Source organism: Camelus bactrianus, chromosome 19 (genome assembly GCF_048773025.1).
Source record: "Camelus bactrianus isolate YW-2024 breed Bactrian camel chromosome 19, ASM4877302v1, whole genome shotgun sequence".
Taxonomy (NCBI): Eukaryota; Metazoa; Chordata; class Mammalia; order Artiodactyla; family Camelidae; genus Camelus; species Camelus bactrianus.
The window spans coordinates 36,086,333-36,109,943 of NC_133557.1; the positions used below are offsets into that span (position 1 = coordinate 36,086,333).

A 23,611-nucleotide genomic window follows, 5' to 3' on the forward strand; every position below is an offset into this window, starting at 1 on the left:
ATCCCTTTTAGATCCTGGCCCCTCCTGCGCTAGAAGGACCCCTGGCACACGGACTGCTCCTCTCCAGGGATCTCCCAAGAACACGTGATCCAGGGACCTTCTGTGAGCACGTGATTCCGGGCTCTTCCATGAACACGTGTTCCAGGGCTCCGCGCTCTGCCAGGCCACCTTTCCGTTTGGCCTGGAGTGTAGTCAGGGAGGACCGTTTTGTTAGAAGACCGCCCCCACAATACACAGCGTGCACCATGTACTCACAGGCCTTTGCAGGGGGACAGTTTCCACTGAGGGATAATCCACATACCATACAATGCAGTGGTTTTCAGTGTAGTCGCCAGATTGTGCTGCCATTACCACTGCCCAGTTCCAGAACATTCTCCCCCAAGAGATCCCACACCCGTTAGTAGTCGCTCCTCAGCCCCTCCCCCTGGTCCCTGGCAGTCACTGATTTCCTCTCTGTCTGTGTATTTTCTTATTCTGGGCTTTTTATAAATGGGTTCCCACAGTGTGTGGCTTCTTCCACGTAGCGTAGTTCTCAAGATCCACCCACCTTGTAGCATGTTCAGTATTTTATTCGTTTTTGTGTGAATATATGAACAATTTTCTGTCGTTTGGATAAAGCACACCTTGTTTATCCAGTCATCGGTTTCTGGACACTTCAGCTGTTTCCACTTTGGGGCCATTTGTGAAAGACGCTGCTATGAACGTCTGTGTGGACGTTTCTGTGTGAACGCGTGTTTTCGGTTCTCTTGCTCATATGCAGGAGTGGATTTGCCGGCTCGTGTGTCTGGTGTCTGGGGAAGCTGCCCAGCAGTTTGCTACGGCAGCCGCACCATTTCAGGTTCTCACGGTCTCCCCCCCGTCCCCACCACCGCCTGCTGCTGGTCACCCTCGTCTTCTTGATCATGACCGTCCCGGCAGGTGTGAGGGTCCTCCCTCTGTGGCTTGGCGTCCACTGCCCTGGTGGCGCGAGAGGCTGAGCGTCCTTCCGTGTGCTTGTCGGCCGTGTGTCTCTCTTCTTCGGAGAAACGTCTGTCGGTTCGTCGCCCATACTTTACTTGTGTCGTCTTTTGCTTACCGAGTTACAAGCGTCGTCGTGTCCTCTGAATGTGCGACCCTTACCAGAGGAGCAGCGTGCAGATGCTGTCCCTCACGCTGTGGGCTGTGTGTTCACTTTCTGGACAGAGCCCTTTGAAGCACAAAAGCTTTTTACTTTGATGAAGCCTAATTTTCCTGTTTTTTTACTTTGGTGGCCTGTGCTTTTGGTGTCGTATCTCAGACCAGGAAACATTTTAAAGCCTTATCCTTTGATCAGTGTTCGAAACACCACCCAAGACTTGAAAATGCACTGTCGTCATTCTCTGCATCCTCTGCTTCAGAAGTTCCTGGTAGCAGGACCAACAGAAGAATCAGCGCACTCGTTCCCTGGTTTTAGGAAGTGGTCTTAGCCAGTCCTTCTCAGGGCTCAGGTCGGCCACCGTTGACTCGGCTTCTTAAGAGGATTAACCTATGTCTGTGGACGTAGCGGTCCTCCGTCCACCGCTGTCTCCTTGTCACCAGGCTCCTGCGAGCCCAGGACCTGTCCCTGCGTGAGGAGTGTCCGCCTTCTTTTCTCCATCTCTTCTGCCACCCCCACCCCCACCTCTACTCCATCTCCTCTTCCCTCCAAGTTGGGGGACCGGCCAGCCCGTTCTCTGTCTAGACCATTCACAGAGTTTCCGGTCATGTCACTTCTGCAAGGAAACTTCCCACCTTTTCCACTTGCCCGAAATATACGTGCCATTCACTTCTGAAACTGGCAAAGCAGAAGTATAAAATATTAAGACGTTTGTCCAAGCTCGTTGACTGAACACAGAGACGTAGGGCGGCCTGGCCTCTTCACGCCCGGGGGCGCCCTGGACTCCCCTGAGCGCTGGCGGACCTTCTCAGGGCGATCTAGAAGCGTGTTTCGCCCTTGCCTCAAACCATCCAGGCAGCCCTGCGCCCCTGGCCCTCCTGCTGCCCCTGGGGCTCCAGTCTCCTCCTCCTCCTTCCAGCTCGGGCTTCTCTGGGCAGGAAATGCTCCTACCCCCCCAGACCCCCATTGGTTAGCCCCTTCCCTGCACCTCCGCACAGAGCCTCCCTTCTTGTCCCTGTGAGCTGCCTGGCGCCGGCGTGAGCACAGTTGTCCTTACTCCGGGGGCGCGGGCTGGGCGAGGGTGGCTCACTGTCCCCAGACCCACGTGCGCCGGACGTGGCTCTTGAGCAGAGGGGAACTTGCTTTCTGAAAATGGCCGAGCCGCTCAAGATCATGTTTCCTGAGGAGAGTGAGGTCATGTACAGGCAGGTCTGTGGAGGACACTGACCGTTCTCCAGCTCAGCCCGTTTTGTCATTCCTGGTGCCCAGCATTTCAAGCAGAGGGTCTCTGTAGAAAGATGTGCTCCTTCTGGGGCGGTTCCCGCAGCCCCGTGGATGATGTTGCTGTTTGAGCTCTTTAAATCCCATCTGTCAGATTCTCCACGACGTTCTGAAAAATTTGAGCCCTAATGTTTTGGCCTATTCTGGGTTTTCCTTGGCCTATTTCTGGGTTTTCCTATGTCTGAATCAAATGGACTGTTCCAGCATCATTATCCTTAACAGCCAACCTTTCACCTTGTATGTCCCCCTTCGGCTCAGGGAAGCTTGCCCTGCCCTCCCAGTGGGTGAGACAAGATCATCTGATTAGTCCATACTCCGTTCTCTCCAGGGGCGCTTTTTCACTATGAAACATTTCATACCTACAAGAAAACATATGACATTTACCCTGCTGTGGGTACCAACCAGTGTATTTGTACCTACCGTGTGCCACCTCCTGCCCCACCCAGATCCCCCTGGTGACAGCCTCACTGCACGTGTATTCTTCAGCAGTTTCACTTTGCCCTTCAGTCACTTGCTTTTTTTCATTGAACATGTTTTGAGTTTCATTCATCTAATATACAAACCTGTGTTTTTCAGTGCTGTATAGTATTCCACTGGGTGGTTGCATTTATTGGTAGGCATCAGGAGGCCACCTCCTCCAAGGCCATTTTGTTGGTGTGAGTTGAGTATGGTGTTTACTCTGGGGAATATGGAGACGGCCCAGGCAAGAAGGGCTTCAAGGGTTGAAAAAAGTTCAGTCTGTAATAAAGCATCTTTTAAACAGTTCTCTTTTTTCCATGACTTAAAAAAATAAATGGGATTATTTCAAAATAGGAGTTGTTCCAAGAAAGATCCTGAATAAGTAAAAAGAATGCCATGACTGTTATTTTATGAATTTATAAAGGCAGTGTGGTCTGTGGGTATCAATGCAGCTTAAACCTGTACACTCAAGTTTCGGTTATAGGTTGATTTATATACCCACGCATATTTAAGTCAGTTGATTTACTCTCATTTGGAGTTTAACTCCCATCCTTGAACAAGATCTGGAACTTAACCCCATGTGTTTTAGAATTGAAGATATTAGTTGAAAGCAGTAAAGGTGAGAAGATGGGGGTTCTAGTCCCAGTTGCACCCCTGAGTAACTGTGACTCCAGAAAATCACTTGAATTCTTTGAGCTTCCATTTCCTGATCAGCAACACGGAGACCATGGGACTTGCCCCAGTTCCTGAGGGTCTAATGTAAAGCCCACCGAAAGCCTGACCAGGGGTTCCCCTAGTTTATCCACCACATTCTTTCTGGAAGACAAAACCATAAGCCCACCTTGAGGGCTGGGAGTTGCGGGCAGTCCACGCTTCGTGCTTCTCCTGCGTGCTGGAACCTGGGTCGGTGCTTCCTCACGTGATTCCATCCAGCCTCCCCGCAGCTCCGAGAGCAGATGTCAGCATCCACGCAGCACACAGAAGGCGGTGGGGCTGGGCGGGGCGGGGTAGGGGCTGGAATTCAAATGCAGGCCTGTCTGCCTGCAAAGAGCAAGCCCCTTTCTGACTGCCCTGCGGCTGCTGCCATTGCTGAAAATTAAAACAAATAATAATTTAAAAGACAATGATAATCATCAGAATAAAGTTGGTGGGGGGCTGGGTCTGATTCTCCAGGTCGGGCCCGCAGCAGAGCCTCCCTGGAGAGTTTCGGAAAGCTGTCTTGGTGGTTTCTGATAAAATGTAAACAGCTAAGACATACTGCCTCTTTATTCAAGTCAAGGAATATTGGTAAGTGATAAAAATTCTTACATGAAAATGCAGACAGAATAGATCACTTGAAAACTCAGAAATACCTGGAAACCAAGATGCATTTCTAGTTAGTGATTGGAATGTTCTCTGAGTTGAGTAATCGGGGAAACTCCCTCTTTAAAAAGTGCTTTACTGTGCATGGTATTTAGTGAGCTAGTAATTCAGGACAGAATTTAAGTCTCACGTTTGTTAGTGGACTTTTCTGAGAACAGAAGGGCAACGACTGGTCTTGAAACAGGTGTTAGCTTTGTGTCCAGATGCCTCTGTCATCAGTCCTGGGACCTGCTTTCGGTCACAGGTCCCCAATTATCCACTCCTGGTGTTGCTTCGGCGTCCAGTTCACATCTTAACAAGTCTTAGGCATGAGGAGAAGAACCTTGCAAAGCATTTAATGTCTAAATTATAAATGCCTTTCTTAATAGAAAGCAACCAGCACGGCAGCCATAAGGGTGTCAGGTAAGAAAAGATGAGAAGACACCGATCCTAGTGGCCCTTGCTAATAGCTCTACCAACAAGTTCAGTTAAGATCCCAGAGCTACATTATTTAAAGCTACCAAAAAAAAAAAAAAAAAAAAGATTTTAGCACGCGTGAGCTTCTTGGCTGTTTCTGAACGGTGCCAGAGCTGGGGTGGTGCTTGTTTTCTCTTTGTCATGGTGTTTACGCCCCCTGGCTTGGGCCACAAGTGAAAATGCATTAAATGATCTCCAGTCCCTAATGGACGTTTGTCTAAGTGACAGCTCCCAGCTCAGCTATGTTCAGCTCGGGAATAGTGTCGCCCAGCCTGGGGTGGGAGTGTGTGCTCCGGGTGCCGCTGGGGACCCTTCCACAACACTTCCTCCTCTCGGACCCAGATTTAGAAGCTCCTTTCGTGCCCGTCTGTCTCCGCAGGGCCTCCACTGAGGAGTCCGACCATTAATATTTATTGAATCTGAGAATCTCAGACCTGGATTATCCCCCGCTGTGAGTCTAGTGCTGGACTTGCTCTTAGGAGCCCAGGCCTCTCAGCATTGACAAGGACAAGCTTGTGGACAATGGGAAAGTGTCACTCAGGACGAGGATGGCGGGCTGCCCTGGGATCCTGTGGATGGGGGTGCACAGGGCACCCCTTCGTGGCTGACGGTGAGCTCGGTCAGCACCACGGCTGCTCCTCCAGATGTGTGGCCTCGGCTGCGTCCTGTTTAGCAGAGCACACCCGCACATCCATTTCATCAGCGTCATCCTCAGCGCTGTGTGCGGGTGTCCAGGCACAGCAGGGCCTTTGGGGCCCAGCAGGACGGGGCTGCAGAGGCCACCCTGTGCCGACCTGGCCGCCAGCGCTGAAAGGGGGCCTGGACGCGAGCGCTGACAGCGGCCCAAGGCTCAGGTGGTCCTCAGCCATGAGTTTAGCTCGGCTCTTTGAGTAATTTGTCACGCCTGGCTCGGCCCCTGCTGGGCCCGCACGTGCCAGCTCGGTGTCAGAGCGCCTGTCCGCCAGCCGGCCGCTCAGGCCCGGCGTCCTGCTGTTCGCGGCCCAGCGGCTCGCAGGGGCCGTGCTCAGAGGGCCACGCACAGCGACAGCCAAGTGCTGTGCAGAATGAGCGTGTTCGTAATGAGATGTGAATGGCATCAGTGGGTCCCTCCAGACCCAGGCCCGAGCGGCGACGTTTGGCAGCCGGTCCATGAGGGCGAGTCCTGGGGACTTGCGCCCGCAGAGCAGGCCCCTGCGGCCCAGGCCTCCAGGTGCTGTGACCGTCCATACAAAGGACCATCCTTCACTGGGGGCCACTTTCGAGTCTTCAAACTCATTTTCCTGTTTGAAAGTGGCATAGAGCCAGGTTGAAAAGAAACTCTGGAATAGCACCGCCCGGGAGAGCTTCCCACGGTGACAGGCGTGTTCTGTACCCACGCTCAGGGGGCCGAGCAACTGAATTTCGACTTCTTCAGTCAATTTAGATTGAAATGTAATTTTCGATGGCTCCTCGCTACCGTGTTGCTCAGCACAGCCGTCAGTGCCTCTGGTCCCACAGGCTGGAAGCCTTTCTTTGAATGTAATTGAAGGAAGGGGAGAAAGAACCTATCCTGAGAAATTCATGTGTGTACTTTGCCAGAGGAAGATAGAAAAATATTTTCCTCTTTTGAAACACTCACCAGGAGTGGGTGCAGCTCAGTGGTAGAGTGTGTGCTTAGCATGCATGAGGTCCTGGGTTGTTCAATCCCCAGGACCTCCGTTGATATAAATACATAAATAAGTAACCTAATTACCTCCCCCCCAAGAATAAACAACAACATAAAACACGTGCTTACTGACCACCAATTGACATAATTTTCACCAGCTTAAGTTTTGAAAGAGGCCATTTTGAAAAGTTAGTTTTAAAATACAGTGAGAAATGCTGAAATTACTTTCGCCTCTCTGGAGCGGCGAGCAGTGAGCGGGTGGTGACCCGCACTGCCTGTGCTCCCGGAGAATTAGCACGATTTTGCAAAAGGACTAAAACATGTGTGTTAACTTGCGTCGATCACGAGGACGGGGGAGTGAGGACGCCGACTTCCCGACCGTTAGTGCGTGGAGCCGGGTGTGCGGTGCTGGGTCCGCTGTGGGCCGTTCTGACGCTGTCCTGCCGTTGGACGGCGTGGTTCACCCTCCGAGGGGACAGAAGCCGCACACAAAGGGGGAAGGTTTGCTTTCTGCCCGTGAAAGGCTGCCACGCACAGGGGTCCATCCTATCAGGGCAGCTGGGAAGTGGCTCCAGCGGGTTACGCTCATAAGTCTTATTGGTGGCTGGTTTTTGATTACACATTTGAATGCGTGTGCTCCAGACTGCAGTTTTAATTAAAAGGCAATAGTCTTTTTTTTTTTTTTTTTTTTTTTTTTTTTTTGCTGTGTGCTCCCTGCTAGCTTCTTCCACTTACTAGTTCTTATTTTCAGATGCTCGTGGCCTCTCGGCTTGAGGCTCTGGTGTGCCCACCTGGGAGCATGCTGTCCTGGCCTTCCCTCCACCCAGTGGCGGGCACCACCTTCTGTTTTAAGCATGTATCACCAGTTTTTGCCTGAAGTAGCGATTCACGTTGTCAGCGGGCTGAGAAGAGCGTTTCATTCACGGAACAAAGAAGGGCAAGCAGCCCTGCCCACGGCTGTGGGTGGGGTCCCGGTCATGCCTCTGTGTTTGTTTGTTTGTCCCAATCAACCTTAGCTCCTTGGATGCGATTCTGTAACCGTTGGCTTACACATTTTTTGGCAATACCTGTTTGGGCACAAAGTCTAACAGACGCTGAGACCTCAAAACCAGGATGTGGCCACAAATTATGACTAACGTTAATTCTCTGACAGGGTATTTACAAACTGGCCAGGTACGTTCTTCCCCACATGAGTGCAAAAGGCGCCCAGCTGTACTGAACACAAGGTGAACTCTGTCACTGTTATGTGTGTCCTGCTGCCCGTGCACTTGGCTCCTTAACCCACTCCTGCAGCTACGAGGAGCGAGCTCGGTACCTCGAAGCGGTAATTCAGAACCACCGGGAAGTCATGACGTTCGAGGACTTCACAGCCCAGGTCTTCTCCCCGTCCCCCGGCTACTCCCTCGGCGGAACCGGTGAGTGTCTGCGCCGTCCTCCCTCCCCCGGCCCCGAAGTGCCCCCGCGCCACAGACGTACACCTGTTTTGCACAGATAAACGCTCGCAGATGCAAGAAGTGCGGTCTCCCTGTGCATCAGCTGATGAATGTCAAAAGGAGCGGTGACATCCATTTTAATTTGCTTTGTATCCGAGCTGTTCCCCCGGTTCTGTTCTTCCGCTCTCCTGTTAACCTCTGCGTCTAGTGGGGTTAATGAACTTTCTCTCAGTGATGTGCTCCGGCCCGCTCGGGAGTGTGGGTTTCTTGCTGAGCTGGAAATATGCTGTTGAAAAGTGGGGCCCGAAATCAGCGTTCACTTATCAAAAAGAGTTCCTCACAGTCGGAGCCGTTGCTACCAGTGCTGAGCGGGGGTTACGCTGTGGAGACCCCGGGTGAGGGGCTGACATGGGGAGAGGGGGGCAGCCCCTGGTCCGTCATCACACGGGTGGCGAGCACCCCTGTCACGTGGACAGGCCGCCGAGAGCAGCAGCTGGTGGGGAACCTGCTAGAAACGATCAGAAGCACTCTCACTCACCAGACCAACCGAAATTCCAAAATTTTTGTGTTTAGGTTTTACTCTTTTTATATTTCCCATTTAGGGGGAAAAAATGTGTGCTGGCACCTAAACCAATGAAATGATCACTGAGACCCCCCCAACACACACACACACACAGAGTAGAATTACTCATACATTTCTGTGTGTAGTTTCGGGTCAGTTGCCTTTCCAGAAGGCAATGGGGTGTTCAGTCAACGCAGGCTGAGACCCTGAACGAGGGCCCCCTCCTCCCGCCCGGCCAGCGCAGCTCTTAGAGGGCCTGACAGATTTCCACCCCGTGTCACTGCTCTCCCACCGCCGCCTGGCTCCTCCCGTTCTGACTTGTTAACAAATATCTTACACACAAAGTGAAAAAAAATTAAATTCAGTGAAATAAATCACCTACAAATAAAACCAGCCATGCATCATTGTTGAACATCGCTGGCTGCAGTCCTGGCCTCCCCGCGCTCTGCGGCTGATAAGAGGGAGCGGCCGGCGCTGGCGCGGGGGCCCGGAGCAGCAGGCAGAAGGCCGGGGAGATAAGCGGGCTGGCGGAGGTGTGGGGCCCCGCGATTTACATAATCACGCCGGCCTGGCGGGGCGGCCGGAGCCACGCCGGCCTCTGTCCGTCTCTGCTGAACTGCAGTGAGCACCATGAGAAAAGTCCACACGAAGCTGCAATTAATGTTTCTCACGTTAAAAAAGTAGGACAGCTAGTGAGTCGAATTCTCTTATACACTCTGCCAACATCCTAAGACCAAAAAAAAGTCAGTTTCAAGAGAAATGAAGATTTCATTCCCAGTCTGGCTGCAGGTTTAAAACCACTTCTGATGTTTAGGTGAAGGAGCACGAAGGATCAAAGCTCGTTTTGAAAAAACAAGAAGTTCTCATTCAGCTTTTTTGCATCTTCACGAGGGATGGGGACCAAGTTTTTCAGTGCAGGGTTGTTTGTTGTTTTTTTTTAAACTCTCGAGAAAGCTTTTGTTTTTTTAAAATTAGAAGAAATGAAGTAATGAGATACTTCCATTCCTTAACTCAACTGTTCTGTTCTTGGGGCTCTTGATTATGATTTTTTTTATTGAAGTAGAGTTGATTTACAACGTTGTGTTAGTTTCTAGGGTACAGCACAGTGATCCAGTCATACACATACATCCTTTCTCATTATGGGTTATTATAAGATACTGAACGTATTTCCCTGTGCTTTACATGATTAAGGTGTTATTGAAACAAATACTGATGAACTTTCTTTTCCTTGTATATTTTAGCCTCTACGTAAGCTAACTTGATCTTTCCCAAAAGTTCATAATTATTTAAACCAATTCAAATGAGTCCATGCATGGGTGACCCCTTAAGTGAGCCTCTAGGAGCGATTTGGGTTTTTTTTTAAGACCTGCTGTTTGGAGACAGGCTTCTGTAAGAATGTTGCATCTGCCGAAGTCACTGACCCGATAAAGGTCCTGACGGCTCGTTAAGAGTGGGCGTTGGCGCCTGAACAAAAGGCACGTGAGACCAGAGGTGGGATCGAGACACACACCGTCCTTCCTCTTTTCAGATGGTTGGCATCAGGGTCACGCTTCACGACGTACAGGGTGTAGGGTGTTCGGTGTGGGGTGGTAACATTTTCCACGCGTCTCACACCAGCCCATGAATGTGACTCTGAGTCTGGGCACAACGTTCTCTTCCCACACGCTGCGTCTCTGCCCACGACAGCCATCAGGAAGGAGCCCGAAATGAACTTGCTTTGAACTGGAACTTGGTGGGGGGACTTCTCTCCCATGCGCAGGCACACTTTCAGAACCACGTCCTCTTCCGGCTCACAGCCAGTTTTGCTTTTGAGGAACCCCTATCCCTGTCTGTTTCCACTTTTACAGATGAAAGCGTTTTTCACTGATTTATTCACACTGTCTTTTTATTTTGCTGGGACGAGTAGAGTCAAACCCAGACGAGCCAGCCAGCTTAAACTAAGAAACAGAGGTGAAGTCTGCTCTTCCAAGCAACAAGCCAGCTGGAAAAATTGACCCTGAGCGGCTTAAGCTCCCACAGTGCACTTGGGACCCAATCAGACCGTCCAGGCCGCGATGTCGTCAGAGCAGGGCCTCAGCCCCCGCTCACATGCATGTGCACAGTCGGAGGAATTAGGGGCTCCTTTGTGTCCTCGGAACAGGGCTTCGCCGCCAAGCACAGGGAGAGGAACCTGAACACTGTATTCGAACCATACTGTTTTTTGCAGCAGGCAGCCCCGTTTCTGGAAGGAAGGCCTCTAATGTCAGCCTTTAAGTCCTAGGTGTAGGGAAGAGCTGTGCTACGTGGGGGTGCTTGTGCCCGAAGACGCACGTGGGAAATGCGGGCTCCCCGCCCCCGCACTGCTGCCTGCCAGCGGCGGCCCGCGGAGGGGCACCTGGGCAAGGCAGTGTGCCCCTCCCCACGTCGCACTGTTGACCACGGATGAGGATGTAGCGTCTTTTGTTGTTAGGCCAATAGGTAGGTGCTCAGCTTTTAAAAAAGAGGTTTAAAAAGCTATTTTCCCAATCAGAAAAAATGTTATGTTGACGCCACCCCACCCGACCTGTCACTCCTATTGATAACACCTAAGGCGTAAAAGGCATTCAAGCTGCTTTCCTACCCAGCTCTGAGTGGGCTGCTTTGATTCCTTCCTTACTGACCAGCAGTTTCTAAAAGGTGACCAGTGTTTAAAACAACGGCTGCAGTTAACACACACACACATATGTGTGTGTGTACATGTGTTTTATGCGTGTATTTATAGATGCATTTAACACATCCTGGGGTGGGGGACTACTTACTACGTCTGTTTTCAAGCGTGTTTCCAGGGCCGGGCCCGGCGGAGAGGCCTCTAAAGGGTTAAGCGGAGCGGCTGGGACTGATGTAATCAGTGCCGCTCACAGCCAAGTGCATCTGCTCACCATGAGGTCAGTCTTCTGCATGCTAATGACTTGGAAAATCAAGTCTAATGTTTGACATTATCGGAAAGGATATAAATAGTATAAATCTTTACTTTTTGGAAGGTGCTCTTATAAAACAAAAGGAGAAAAAAAAAGAAACTTCAGCTTGGACTTGAGTTTGGTTTTTTTCCCCCAGAACGGCTTTAAAGATTATGTCTGGACCTTAAAGTCTCGGAGGAATCCACTGTGTCTGTTGGTAAATGAACCCCAAGTCGCTGTTACAGTCACAGCTCGCAGTTCGGTGGAGGAGGACCGCCGGCATGTGCACTGTGATGCCTGCTATTGAGAGTTTCAAGTCCCTTGCTCAGAAGTTGACAAAGATGGGTTTTCCTCAAAGAACACCTAAACGAGAGGTTCTTCTCCGGAAACGGACTGACTGCATTTGCTGAAGATGCCAGCGCTGTGTACGGCCCTGTTCTGCGTTCACGTTGCTGTCAGGAGCCAGCAGAGGGAGCACAGATCTTTGTTTATCTGTTAGCCCCTCACAAACACATTTGGTTTCTCCGAGATGCGGTCAGGAGCACTGCCTCCCTCATGATCGAGGAGATGGTGAAGGCTCAGGGACTGAGAGCCAGTGGGAGGAACTTCCCCACCAGGCTCCAGCAGATTCTGCCACTTTTAATGTAGGTCATATTTGGAGCTTAAACCGGATTAGTCTGAGTCGGTCTCAGGGTGCTGCAGCCCCTGCCGCCTGCACGGAACTGCCGTCCCCCATCCACACGCGCAGGGTGGCCCGGGGTCCGCTCCCCCATCTGCGTGTACAGTGTGGCCCAGGGTCCGCTCCCCCGTCTGCACGATCAGAGTGGCACGGGGTCCGCTTCCAAGGGTTGATGGTGCTCACCTGCCTCATAGAAGACCTGTAGTTTTTTCCTACAAGAAAATCGTTAAGTTCACGGAAGCTATCAGAAGACCCTGCCCAGTGTCACCGGGTCGTGCTGGTGGCCGACGAAGTCCCCTCGTGGGACGGCAGGCATGCTGCACGTTGGTCCCAGAGTGAACCCAGCGTGTGGACGTTACACCGGGTGCTTTTAGGACCCAGCAGCCTTCACCTGGAGGTGCGAGCTCACCCAGCTCTCACTGGCCAGGCCCCCGACCCGTCCTCGGGGCGCCTTTGCCAGGGTGCCTCGGGCTAGTCACCGTGCAGTGACCCTGAGACCATTCGCTGGGCAGTTAGCCATCAGGTCAACCCCCAGAAACAGCACAAGGTGGATCTAACTGTAACCTGCAGAAGAGGAAAGGTTTTCCCCGTTCACTGAGGGTGGGCCCCTTATAGATTCATTCCGTATCTGCCCCTCTCCTTTCCGCCCCTCCCTCCCAGTTAAAATGGTCCGAATAAAGTTTGATCAGTAGCACGTCCTCTGTATTCACCTTCCTTGTAAAGTTGCTGAAATCAGCAAAGGGCACTGTGGAACGTGGTGCTGGAAGGGACTTCAGGGGACACCATGTCTCGCCCCTCCCATCATTCCGATGAGCCGAGGACCAGCCGTGCAGGATGACTCAGAGCCGACGGCCTCGCCCCCCCCCCCACCCACTTCTGCCCCTCACAGTGGAGTCAGTGCACGTGTTAGCGACGTCCGCCACGGCTCACATGGGCACCCCTCCCCGGGCCCGCTGTCACCAGACCTTGGGTACCAGAGCTCCTCACCGGCCAGTTAGGAGGGAGTGTTTCCATCCAGACAAGCCATGCAGCGCTTGGGAGGAGAGGAGCAAACAGTGTCCCAGGAAGTCCTCAAACAGCGCGCGCTCGGGGAGGCTCTTGCGTCCTCGTCGTGGTTCTTCAGAAAGTCTTCATGAGGTAAGAGTGCAGTTTGGAAAGATGCCGCGTGACTGGAAACCGCAGGCACTTAGGTCACCAGAACCTGCTGTGTGACGTCATGGGTTCCTGTCATTCCTGTCAGGGTGGCCATGTGTGTCCGCTGGCCAGCAGACACGTGTGACAGTGACAGTCTGTGGGTCACCTCGTAGTTGTAGCTGCAAAGTCCTTCCAGCCAGCCACCCCCAACAGGTAGGGGACCGGAAGCCCAGAACACGCATTGGCTTCGCTGAGTCCACAGACGCACATGGGGCGCTCCCACGGGGCAGGCGGGTGGGCTGCAGGGCCCCAGCGGCCGTCCCGAGGCCTCAAGAAGCTTCTGATGTCCTGGGGGATCCGGGAGCACCGGCAGGATCCGCCGGAGCCCTGCGTTCACATCCGCTGCCCAGGCTGTCCACCAGCCGGGTTCCCGGGGTTTGCACACTTCCCTCCAGGCAGGCCTCCTCCTCCCCCTGCTCCTCTCCACGGCCTCTCCAGCCCCACTGTCCTCCTGGGCTCCCGAGTTCAATGCTGGCCAAACCCTCCCCCTGGAGCCGGCCTCCCCGGCTGCAGGGAGTACGTGTTGTCTCAGAGAGCAGGGCTCTGTTGTCGCCTGGGTCCAGCCTGTGGTCACTCTGCAGCCCGGCGTCCGATTCTGGAAAGTGGGTCGTGAGAGTGGTGCCTCCAAGTGGCCCCCAGAGGCCCCGTAAGGACTCAACAAGTTACTGTGTGTCTGAGAAGGGGGCCCAGCAGGTGTCCCCTGGGCTGTCACCTCGCCACCCTGCTTGTTGGGCTTTCCTCACTGTCCTGTGCACACAGCCGCCGTCCTCCTGCTCCATGTGGACCCTGCGCCTCCCGACTTCTGCTGTCTCCCTGGAGCCCGGCTCTGCCTGCATCAGCCTGTCTCATGGGGTGGGGGGTGGGGGGTGCAAACAGGACCACAGTGGCTGGAGGTGCTGGGTTTTTTAACCCGTAATCCTATTGCCCAAACCCAGTGGTTCTGGCTCACCTGTGCACCGGGTCACCCACGAAGCCGGTCCAGCCCTATGCTGCTTCCTTCCACCAGAGGTGAAGACGTTTGGGTCTGGGTGTGGCCTGGGCGTGGGGACTCCCTGTTCAGAACTAAGCAGGGCTGAGAACCGGTGTCCTGCATGAAGGCGCTTCTGCTGCGTCCTGGTCTCGGTGCCTCTGACTTGTCATCACTTACATCTTGATTCTTCTCAGCGTGTGGAAGGCTCTGTGTATGTGTAAGCAATCCTTCTCTCTCTGATGCGCCATCATTTCTTTAGAGAATGAGGCATCAATTTCTTATAACATCTGCGCCAGGAGGACAACAGGAATGCGGGCCAGCCAGAGCCAGGCTGCTGCTCTCAGGGATACGGGCATGTCTCCAGCCCACAGATGTGTGTCCAGCCTGATGCAGGAGGCAGAACAAACACCTGGGTCTTATCTCCCCTCCCTCCCCGGCTCCGAGCCTGGTCCATCCACAGAGTAGGTGACAGTTTGCATAACTGAAACTTGATTAGGACGCTTTCATAAATGGTATCGAGGGCTTTAAAGAGAATTCTCGATTGCACAGTTGGGCACCACACCTGGCCTCATGTTTTCCTCCATAGCTCTGGTGCTTTCCCCAGTGTCAGGGAAGAGATGAGACAAACGTGTGTCCCACTTGATCATATAGAAAATGACGGTGCACCTGTCAGATGCCGCCCCGTCTGCACTGCCTGCACCTCCCCTGGGTGGGACTGGGCTGGCGTTGAGGGGGAAACGGGCGGCTCTGGAGACCTGTGCTCCATCTCTCCCCTCCCCTTCTGGAGCCTGACATCTTTTTAGGGAAAAGCAGATACTCATGAATCACCACAATGGGCTTATTATTAAGCCCAGATAAGTTAGTGCCACACCACAACTGCATGTCAAAAAGGTGCATCAGGGAAAAAAGACAGTCGCCAGGGTTTGGGTCCATTGGGTCGAGATTTTCCTGAGCCGGGCTGTGCTGTCTACCTCGTGAGCCTGGAAGGAATGAAGACTTTCCTGACGTGTTGGATGTTCCTGTGAGCATCCTGCTGGTCAGTCTGGCTGAGAGCTGGCAGGCCCATGGACAGGGAGGAGAAGATGCAGAGAGGAAGAAACCACCCCTTCAGAGCCAGCGTGGGGACCCTCTGCCCGGGCAGGAGCGGAGGCTGCTCCCAGGTTCCCGGGAAAAGGCAGGACCCGAGGCTGTTCGTTCCGAAGTGTCGACATGACATTTAATTTGCTCCTCGGGAGAACGCGAAGCTGCTATGTCTCCTGTGAAGGCCGCGTTCGGTTAGCCCTGCTGTCTTAGTCTTGCAGGGATTTTAGCGTGAGTGGCATCTTCTTCCTGCCTCGCTGTTAATTACGGCCCCGGGGACACTCCAGCTGTTGCCAGGAGATGGCCGGCAGGTACCAGCAATTTTTCTCACAAGATGGTTTTTGGAAATGATTCCAAACGCTTATTTGAAATGACCTTGAGAATGTGCTTCAGGAGAGTCCGGGGGTTCTGACACCCCAGGTTTATGCTCCTTGTGAGGCGTGGCTGGACCCCCATGTCCTGGTTCCAGCAGGTGGAATGGATTCCCTCAGCCATCAGGGTGGGTTCCTGGAAGTCTCGATGATTTCGCTTGAATTTCTGCTTAGCAACAACCAGAGCAAAGGCCAACTGGAACTCTCTTAGCAGCAGTTAAGTCTGCAGACAGAAAAGAGAAAGAATATTGTATACTCTCCCTTTCCAGAAGGATACGTGGTGATAACCAGGAAATGAACCTCTACATGGCATGGTAAAGAGAAAAGCCGGTTCCTCCTTTGCCGTTAGCCTCTGAAGTCCCTCAAAAGGCTGAAAAGAAATCCCTTAAAAATGGGAAACATGCCAGTCAACTTCATAAAAAAAATTTAAAAGATTACGTAAAGCGTACAGCGCTGACGTGGCCAGAACTCATTTCCCAGCACGTAGGAAGCCTCGCAGCTGCACTGCAGGGCGTTGAGAAAGAATCAGCAGCATCTTTAGACCACCTGAAGGACATGCATCCCAGGTGCACAGAGGACACGCTGCACCCACCTGCGCCCGCACCGGTGGCCCTGCCTCCCGGCACGCTCAGCTGCCACCCAGCATCTCTTCTGAGCAGGCTCAGCCGATCCGAGAGATCTCTGGGGCTGAGGGAAGCCGCTGTGGCCGTCCAGGACTCACTGGCAAGGCTGCGCCCCGCAGCCCGCATCTCAGGCAAAACCAGGAAGCCAAGGGGGCCGGGCGTTGCTGCTGGAGAATGCTTGGGCAGACCCCGCGGCTGGAGCATCCCCGAGCCTGCCTGGTAGGTAGGGGAACCCTGCTCCCTGGCTGCGTCCCTCAGGCAGGAGCAGCAGCTCAAGAAGCAGCCTGGCTCTGGGTGTCATCCGAGCCCCCTGTGACATCAGGCGTGCGGCTCTGCGGCTAGGCGCCCCTGCCCTGGGCGACCGGGGAGCATAGGGGGTGAGAGCCTCAGAGGAAAGGCGGCCGCCTGCAAGGAGACGTCTCAGGCCGCTGGCTCTGGTTCTGCTCTTTATCCCGTTACCCAAGGCTGCTGACTTGCTGGGAGCCGTACTTAGACACGAAATCTCTGGTCCAGGGGCTCGCACACCTTGGATGCAGCCAAGCTGGATGGGAGCTGCAGCTCCCTCAGACCATCACACTGACCCCGCCCCCCCGAGCGTCGGCGCCTGCACACATTCATGCCAGAGAGACTTGGGACAGTGAGGAGCGCTGCTGAGACCAATACGGGGGTGGGACTGGCCTCCCTGAGAAGGTGGCGCCTGAGGAAACTGAAGGAGGAGCGAGCCACTGGGAATCTGGAGGCGGTGGGGAGCGTTTGTTCTGGGCAGAGGGAACAGCAGGAACAAAGGCCCTGAGGCAGGAGCTTTGCTGGCGCACTCAGGGAGCAGCGAGTGGTGGTTGTTCATGGGAAGAGGGGGGGAAGGTGCTGAGGAGGGGTCCACGGGCAGCTCCCCGAGGGTGTTACTCAGGGGGTGACCCAATACAGTTCTTGTCTGGAGAGATGGCACTGGCTTCTGCGAGGAGGCTGTTCCTCGGGGGAGGGGGCAAGCTCAGTGACCTCTCACGCACCATGTTCGCCCGACACCCAGCTCGCAGCAGGCAGTGATGTGCGTCTGACTAGGGAAGGAGATGTGGTGATGGGGCCCCTGGAGAGGTACTCAGAACCTCGGAACTAAGCCCTACTCAGGCCGCACAGGTGACTCAGTGACACCCTCCTTGAGGGGTCAGTCTGCCTGGCAGGGGGAGAAGAGGGCGCAGGTGGAATTCTGACCTGCAGGCATGTATCCCACCCACCTGAGAGCCCCCAGACTCACACCAGCATTGGGTGACCGTGAACCCCTGAGCCAGAGTGAAGTATCTGGTGGGCACCTCTCTCTTGTACGTGGCACAGCCTCTCTCTCGTATGTGGCACAGCTTTGAAGAGACTGAAGATGGCTCCCAGTTACCAGAGGAGCTGGGCCCGGAGGCGGGCGTCCCCGGCCCGCCGTGCTGTCGGACTCAGCCTTTCGAGCAGCAGGGAGCAGGTACGGCTCCTCACACGGCGTGGAGGGCTGCCGTGTGCTGTGTGCGCGGCAGCCTCTGCCCTCGCAGAGCAAGACGAGCCCTTCGGTAGTTTTGAAACTGAGAAATGTTGGTTTTGTCCCCCGTCAGATCAAGTCCAGTTTCTCCAAACAAGGCTCGTTGCCCCCCACCCTGAAAGGACCCTGCTGTGGGGAACACACTGGATGAAGCGAATGACAGGGTGCAGGGCCAGGGAGCCCTGCTTTTGTGGCAAAGGCAAAATGTCCCTCCCCAAGGCAGAAAGAACTGTCTTAAAGGATTTTAAAGGATATTTTATGGGACTGATGGCCTGTGAAGCGTGTACCACGGACGCATCCCCACTTTGGCACGGGTCACTGAGAAGCCTAAGTGAAAGCTACCGAAGTACTTCCTACTGCAGGACGCGGATGGTGCCCCCGGGGAGACGTCTAAGCCGTGGGCTCGAGGGGCTTCCTTCACGTCCAGAAACCACAAAACAGCTTTTATCAGCGAGACCCAGCCAGCCCGTTGCGTCCTTACTGCTTCCTCAGAGCCTCAGACCAGCACCGGAGCTCAGTGTCCCCACAGTCAACACAGACGTGAGTGCGGCATCTCCCGGAGCCGTCAGTTATCAGGGAACTTAAAACCCAGTCCTGAGGGGCACACAGAATCCCAGTGGAGCCCCGCTCACCACCCGCGGCCGCGCCTGAGCTATTAGAAAGCAGATAAACGGAAGTTGGAATAAAACTGAGAGACAAGCTTGAAGGGAGACCAGTGTGTCACCCGAGGGGCAGCACCGTTTCCTTGGCCTGAGGGTGGTGAGAAGTGGGTGCCATGGCCGGGAGCCGAGGTGCTGGGCGCGTGCGAAACCTTGCCTCCCCGGGGCCCGCAGAGGGGTTTATTTCCCCTCGAACTTGGAGCCACCTCTGTCGTGTCACTCTTGGAAAGGTGGCGGCAGTAAGGCTGCCCAGACCACCTTCTATTCTTTTTTGCCATTTTTAAAAACATTATTGAAATATAATTCGTAGACCATACAATTCATCTATTTAAAGAACACAATTCAGTGTTTTTAGGATGTTCACGAGGTTGTGCAACCGTCACCACAATCTAGTATAGAACATTTCGTCCCTCCTGAAAAACAAAGCAAAAACGAAGCCCACTAGCGGTCAACCCGCATCCGTCCCGACCCGCGCCCCAGCAGCCACCAGTCTGCTTCCGGTCTCTGGGATCTGCGGGTTCCGGGCGTCTTGTTTAAAGGGGTTGTACAGCACATGGTCCCCGCCCGCTGGTTGCTGTCACTCCACAGGTTCCCAAGGGCCGTCCACACCGTCGCCTGTATCAGCCCTTTAGTAACTTTCACCGCCAGATAATACCCCATCGTAAGCGTCGGCGACGTTTGGGTTCCAGTCATCGTTTGATGGACGTTTGAGTTGTTTCTGTGTTTTAACTTTTACGAACATCGCCGCTGTGAACACATCTGTACTGTTTCTCCATTTTGAGACATGAATTCAATCTGGTTCGATGGACAGCCTCGCCGTGGCGGGGTGTGGCAGCCATCTCGGTGGTCACGTTCTGGGAGATGGCAGGAGGGTCTGGAGACATCTTTCTCCATGAGGGGCTGACCTGATATTAATCTTCAATTTAGCATTTAGTCAAACTCAGTCATAGATCGGTAAGAGGACATTATAGTCGTGGAAGGGGACGAGAGAAATGCCAGACAAGCGTTTTTGTGAACGTCCCGCCCACTGGCCGCAGCCCACACAGGTGCAGCCCACGTGCTCTCTCTGCTGGTCTTTCGGCCCAGCTGTCCCAGCTTTCTGCTTCAGAATCAAAGTCAACGGGCAAGACCAGCGACCAAAAAGAGGAAGCAGAGCCCAGAGCCGGGGCCGGGGCCAGGCCACAGCCAGCACTGCTGGAAGGCGTCCTGGGCCATTTGGAGATGGTGATGAGGCTGGCTGAGTCCCACGGGTCTTGGGTTGCCAGTGGCGAGCGGAGTGTGGGGCCCGCCCCGCCTGTGGCTGCACCTGTTCCCGTCCTCAGAGCCCTTCCAAGGGCCTAAATGGGCCAGCGGCTCTCCGTCCCCGCTCTGTCTGCTTTCCTGCTGGGAGGACGTTTAGCTCCCATCCAGGTTCCCTCCTCGCCCAGGCCAGCTCTCAGAACCATGCCCTTCCCTAATTATCTTGGACCAGTTAATCGTTTCCCACACTGACTGCTCAGTAACAAGGACCCAGGGAGAGCTGCCACTTTTCTGGTCTGACCCTGCCCAGCGTGGTCCCTGGGCAGCCTTGCCTCAGAGATGAGACGTGGGGCAAATCCTGGCGCTTTTGCCCTCCCGATGAGAACAGGCAGGGGAAACGGGCCCCAGAAGGGCCCACCTGTGCTTGCCAAGCCTCCGCTCGGCAGAGCTGTGCAGAGCACCACGGACCTCCAGCCACGGCGGCTGCTTGCTGTGTTTCTCCAAGTCCTTGTTGGCGTCCAGGTGTCGGAGGAGTTGCGCAGGCCCAGGAAGCAGGGCGTCTTTAATAAGAGCGCCCCTGGCTCCTCCAGGCTCCCACTCTGCGTCTGAGCCCCCGAGTGGCCGCGGTTGGCCCGCTGGTGTCAGAGTTCCTCCCGAAGGGTCTCCCCAGATGGGTCAGTCTCAGACGTGAGCGGGGCCGACTTCCGCTTTCCAGCACCACTAACGTGTAAGAAAGACCTTGAATGTAAGACACATAGTAACCCAGCATTTGGTGTTTCTCCTCCTTTTTTCACTATTGCCCCACCGTGGGGACTTCTAAAACATTGTTTTGTAGTTTGAAAATGTTTTTTCTAAGACATTTTTATTTCCTAACTTGCCCCCTCGCCCAGAACACCACAGAAATACCATTTACCTGTTTATTTACCCTGCAAACATCTGGGCTTTATCCTATAAAAGGGTAAGATATTTTTGCCCCCAACAGCACGCGGGAGCCCCTCTGCCGACTCCGCCCCCCACCAAGTCGGGGGTTTAGCTACTTTGCTGCTGTGGCCAGAGCCTAGAACAGTCCCTGGCACGTACCAGGGTGCCCAGCCGATGAAAGGATGGAGTCATTATGCTTTGTGTCTCCACCCGCGGCCCCCCAGCATCACGCACCTCTAGGCACAGCGGTCTCTTCCGGTGCCTCCCAGCACTGCCCAGGTTAGCGGATTCCTCACGCCGACCCCCAGGGACGTGTCAGGAAGCTGACAGTCTGCTCCTCTGTTCCAGGCAGGGGGCCCCGCCCTTTGGTGGCACTGTCTGTGTGTCAGGGCAAGTGACATTTGAGCCCCGTGGAATAATTCCAGCAGCCCCCAACTGTCTCTGTCTTTGCATCTCCTTAACTCACCCAGGGATTGGCAGTCTCTGGGACACTCTGTCTGGTCCAGCACGCCACACCGGGCTGCATCTGGGGACACGCCGGGAGAGGAGCGAGCGGTCCTCAGCAGCAATTACAAACAAGCCCTCCATTGTCAGTCGCGCCGTCTGCTTTCTGGGTTCCACCAATCGGGTGCCTGGACGCCCAGCATAGCCAGAGCTGAGGACTGCAGGGGAGGGGGGCCAAGGAGCCCCTGCGTGGGGAGACCTCTTGCTTGCACTGGAGAAGGTCAGCAGCCCGGGGCCCCAGGAAGCCCCTCCACTCGGGAAGACCCCCGCAGAGATGTTCTTCGATTGCCGTCCTCTGTGAGCACACAGGGCGCGGGGGGGAAGACAGGGTGTCTAGATAGTCACATTGTCTAGAGGTTTCACAGGAACTTTCCTGGTCAAGCACCAGGAGCCACACTGCCCGAGAACTTCTGTGCCCCCAGAAACCGAGCGCTGTGTGAAGAGGGAGCAGCCAGTGGTGGCTGGAAGTCAGGGAAGGCAGAGGATGCCACTGGATCGTTTTCTTCAGTTACTTGTCCTGAAATTCCCAACCCCAGACAATTCTGGAGGGTTGGGAGGAGTGAATTTTCATCAACAGGTTGGAAAATCAGAGAAGTCCACATTCCTTTCGGAGAGCCCTACCTAGGATGTATCAGAGGTGCCTCCTCCAGCAGCATCCGTCTTCAAAGCTGGCCCTGGTCACTGTGCCAGCCTTAGCAGGCGAGGTCAGCAGACGATCTTTACAACTGTGGCCGTGCAGACAGCAGGCCATGTCACCGACAAGTGTCCTTTGTCCGGATGTGGTGGTGGTCTGGTGACAGTGAATTCGGAGCATTGTGGGGGTTGGGGTGAGGGGCTGTCCCCTGATGCGGAGAGAGGCTGCGTTTGCTAAGGAAACTCACATGGAAACTAGGGCAGCCGTGGGAGGCATGGGGTGATCAAGAAAGATGGTCACAGAGCGCGGACGAGCTCAGAGCCTCTCCCAGGCTTGGTGGGACTGCCAGGCCCCCACTGCTCCGTGAGTGAGGTGAGCTTACAGCCCAATTTCGCCACTGCAGGGTTCCCTCTGCAGCCACCTCTGCCCAGCACGACGTGTGCTTCCTCCCTGAGGACCGTCACACCGCAGGTGACACCTGTACCAAATCAGCACGCTGTGTGCCACTCCAAAGTCCGTAAATGAAGCTGAGAGCCACGTAAACTTGGATACTTTATTATTTCAGGTCACCCATTGACTTCCAACTCTCATCTTTGACTGTGTTTTAGGCCAAATATTTAGGAAATGCTGGCCGGGCAGTGGGGGGAGGATACAGTGGTCGGTGCCGCCCGGTCGCTGGGGCTCCCAACAGCATCTGTCCCGCATCCTAGGAGAGCCAGTGTCACCTTCATGTCACACTTAGGCGTGTGGCGGCAGCTCCACTCTGTCCTTCCAAGTCGAAATTTAGGTGAATTTCCAGCTTGTGATGCCCTCCGAGGCTGCAGGGACGCTCAGGCAGCCCAGGGGGAAGCATATGATGAGCACCGTGTTCGTGAGTTGGGAGGTGCGGGCTTGTACCCATTTGATTTTATGTTCTTTCCTGCAGATTAAAGAACCGAAGGGTCTCCCCGCAGGATTTGAACAAGGTAAGACTGACACTTCAGCAGATTCGCTCAACCGCCCTGCTCCTCAGGGACCCTCCTCCCTTCCTCCGTGGCTGACATGGCCCTGAGATGCCCCCACCGGTTCCTGCCACCCCACCACCGCCACTGAGGGGCTCTGCCCACGTGTCTGTGCTGCCCACCCACGCGGGAGACCCGGCCTCGCCTCACTCCTGCCCCTGTACTCTGGGCGGAATCAGACACCAACACCTGCCATCCCAGAAAATGTCTTTGTCGCCGCCCTTTTGTGTGCGGGGCCTCGGGGAGCCCGGGGACCGGGGCCTCCCTCTTTTTTGTTGCCGAGCCAGGAGGAGCGGGGTCTTGAGATGGGCCGATAAGACTCGGCACGTGCGGGCCGGCCTTTGACCGCTGGCCTTCGAGGGGCCCCCGAGGCCTGGGCTGGGGGGCAGGCTGTCCTGGGTGTGCTGAATGAAGCAGCTGGGAGTGGGAGAGCAGACAAAAGCTGGGGGAGCACAGAGGGCGGAGGACCCCGCATGGCTGCAGGGTAGGGCCCAGAGGGCAGGCCGGCCGCGGCAGGTGTGACCTCCGTGGGCCTCCCCATTCTGCCCCGTCCGGGGTCCGGGCCCTTCCCGTGTGCACCGATGGCAGCGGCCACCTCCAGGCAGTGCCAGCAGAAAACCCAGCGGGGTGGCCGGCTGTACTGGCTCGTGGGTCCAGCGGTGGAAAGGGGACCGGGTGACGATGGTGCAGAAGGTCAGGGAGGGGCTGTCATTTTCAGCCCCGTCACCCGAGGGGGGCGGTGGTGCAGACGCTGCTGCTGCTGAGTGAACGCGGAAGCCGGAGGTTAGGTCTGGATCCTTGGTTTACCCTCCTCGCCCGGGCGGGGCCGCTGGCTTAGGGGGCTGACCCTCCCACCCGGCTGCTCTTTCTTAACCCCACCAGCAGCAGGGATTCATGCAGAAGCCTGTGTTTGCTGGGAGACCCCCCTCAACCTGCGTCCCCCTGCTCTTGCCACAAAAGCAGCAAAGTGGGGCTTCGGTGTCCTTTGGACAG

The 23,611-nt window shown here is 54.9% G+C and overlaps 1 protein-coding gene across 5 annotated transcripts in view; it reads left to right on the plus strand.

The window, feature by feature from the left end:
- The window catches only part of RALGAPA2 (Ral GTPase activating protein catalytic subunit alpha 2), a 265,479-nt gene that overhangs the window by 236,940 nt on the left and 4,928 nt on the right, over window positions 1-23,611 (plus strand). For 4 of the 5 annotated variants that reach the window (XM_074347798.1, XM_074347800.1, XM_074347801.1 and 1 more), the window contains 2 exons: window positions 7,611-7,732; window positions 11,385-12,600. In XM_074347798.1, the coding sequence (XP_074203899.1) occupies window positions 7,611-7,732; window positions 11,385-11,395 (133 nt within the window). In that variant the 3' untranslated portion in view covers window positions 11,396-12,600. Of the gene's footprint in view, window positions 1-7,610; window positions 7,733-11,384; window positions 12,601-22,542; window positions 22,583-23,611 lie in introns of those variants that run through there. The other variant, XM_074347799.1, reaches the window with a different exon arrangement.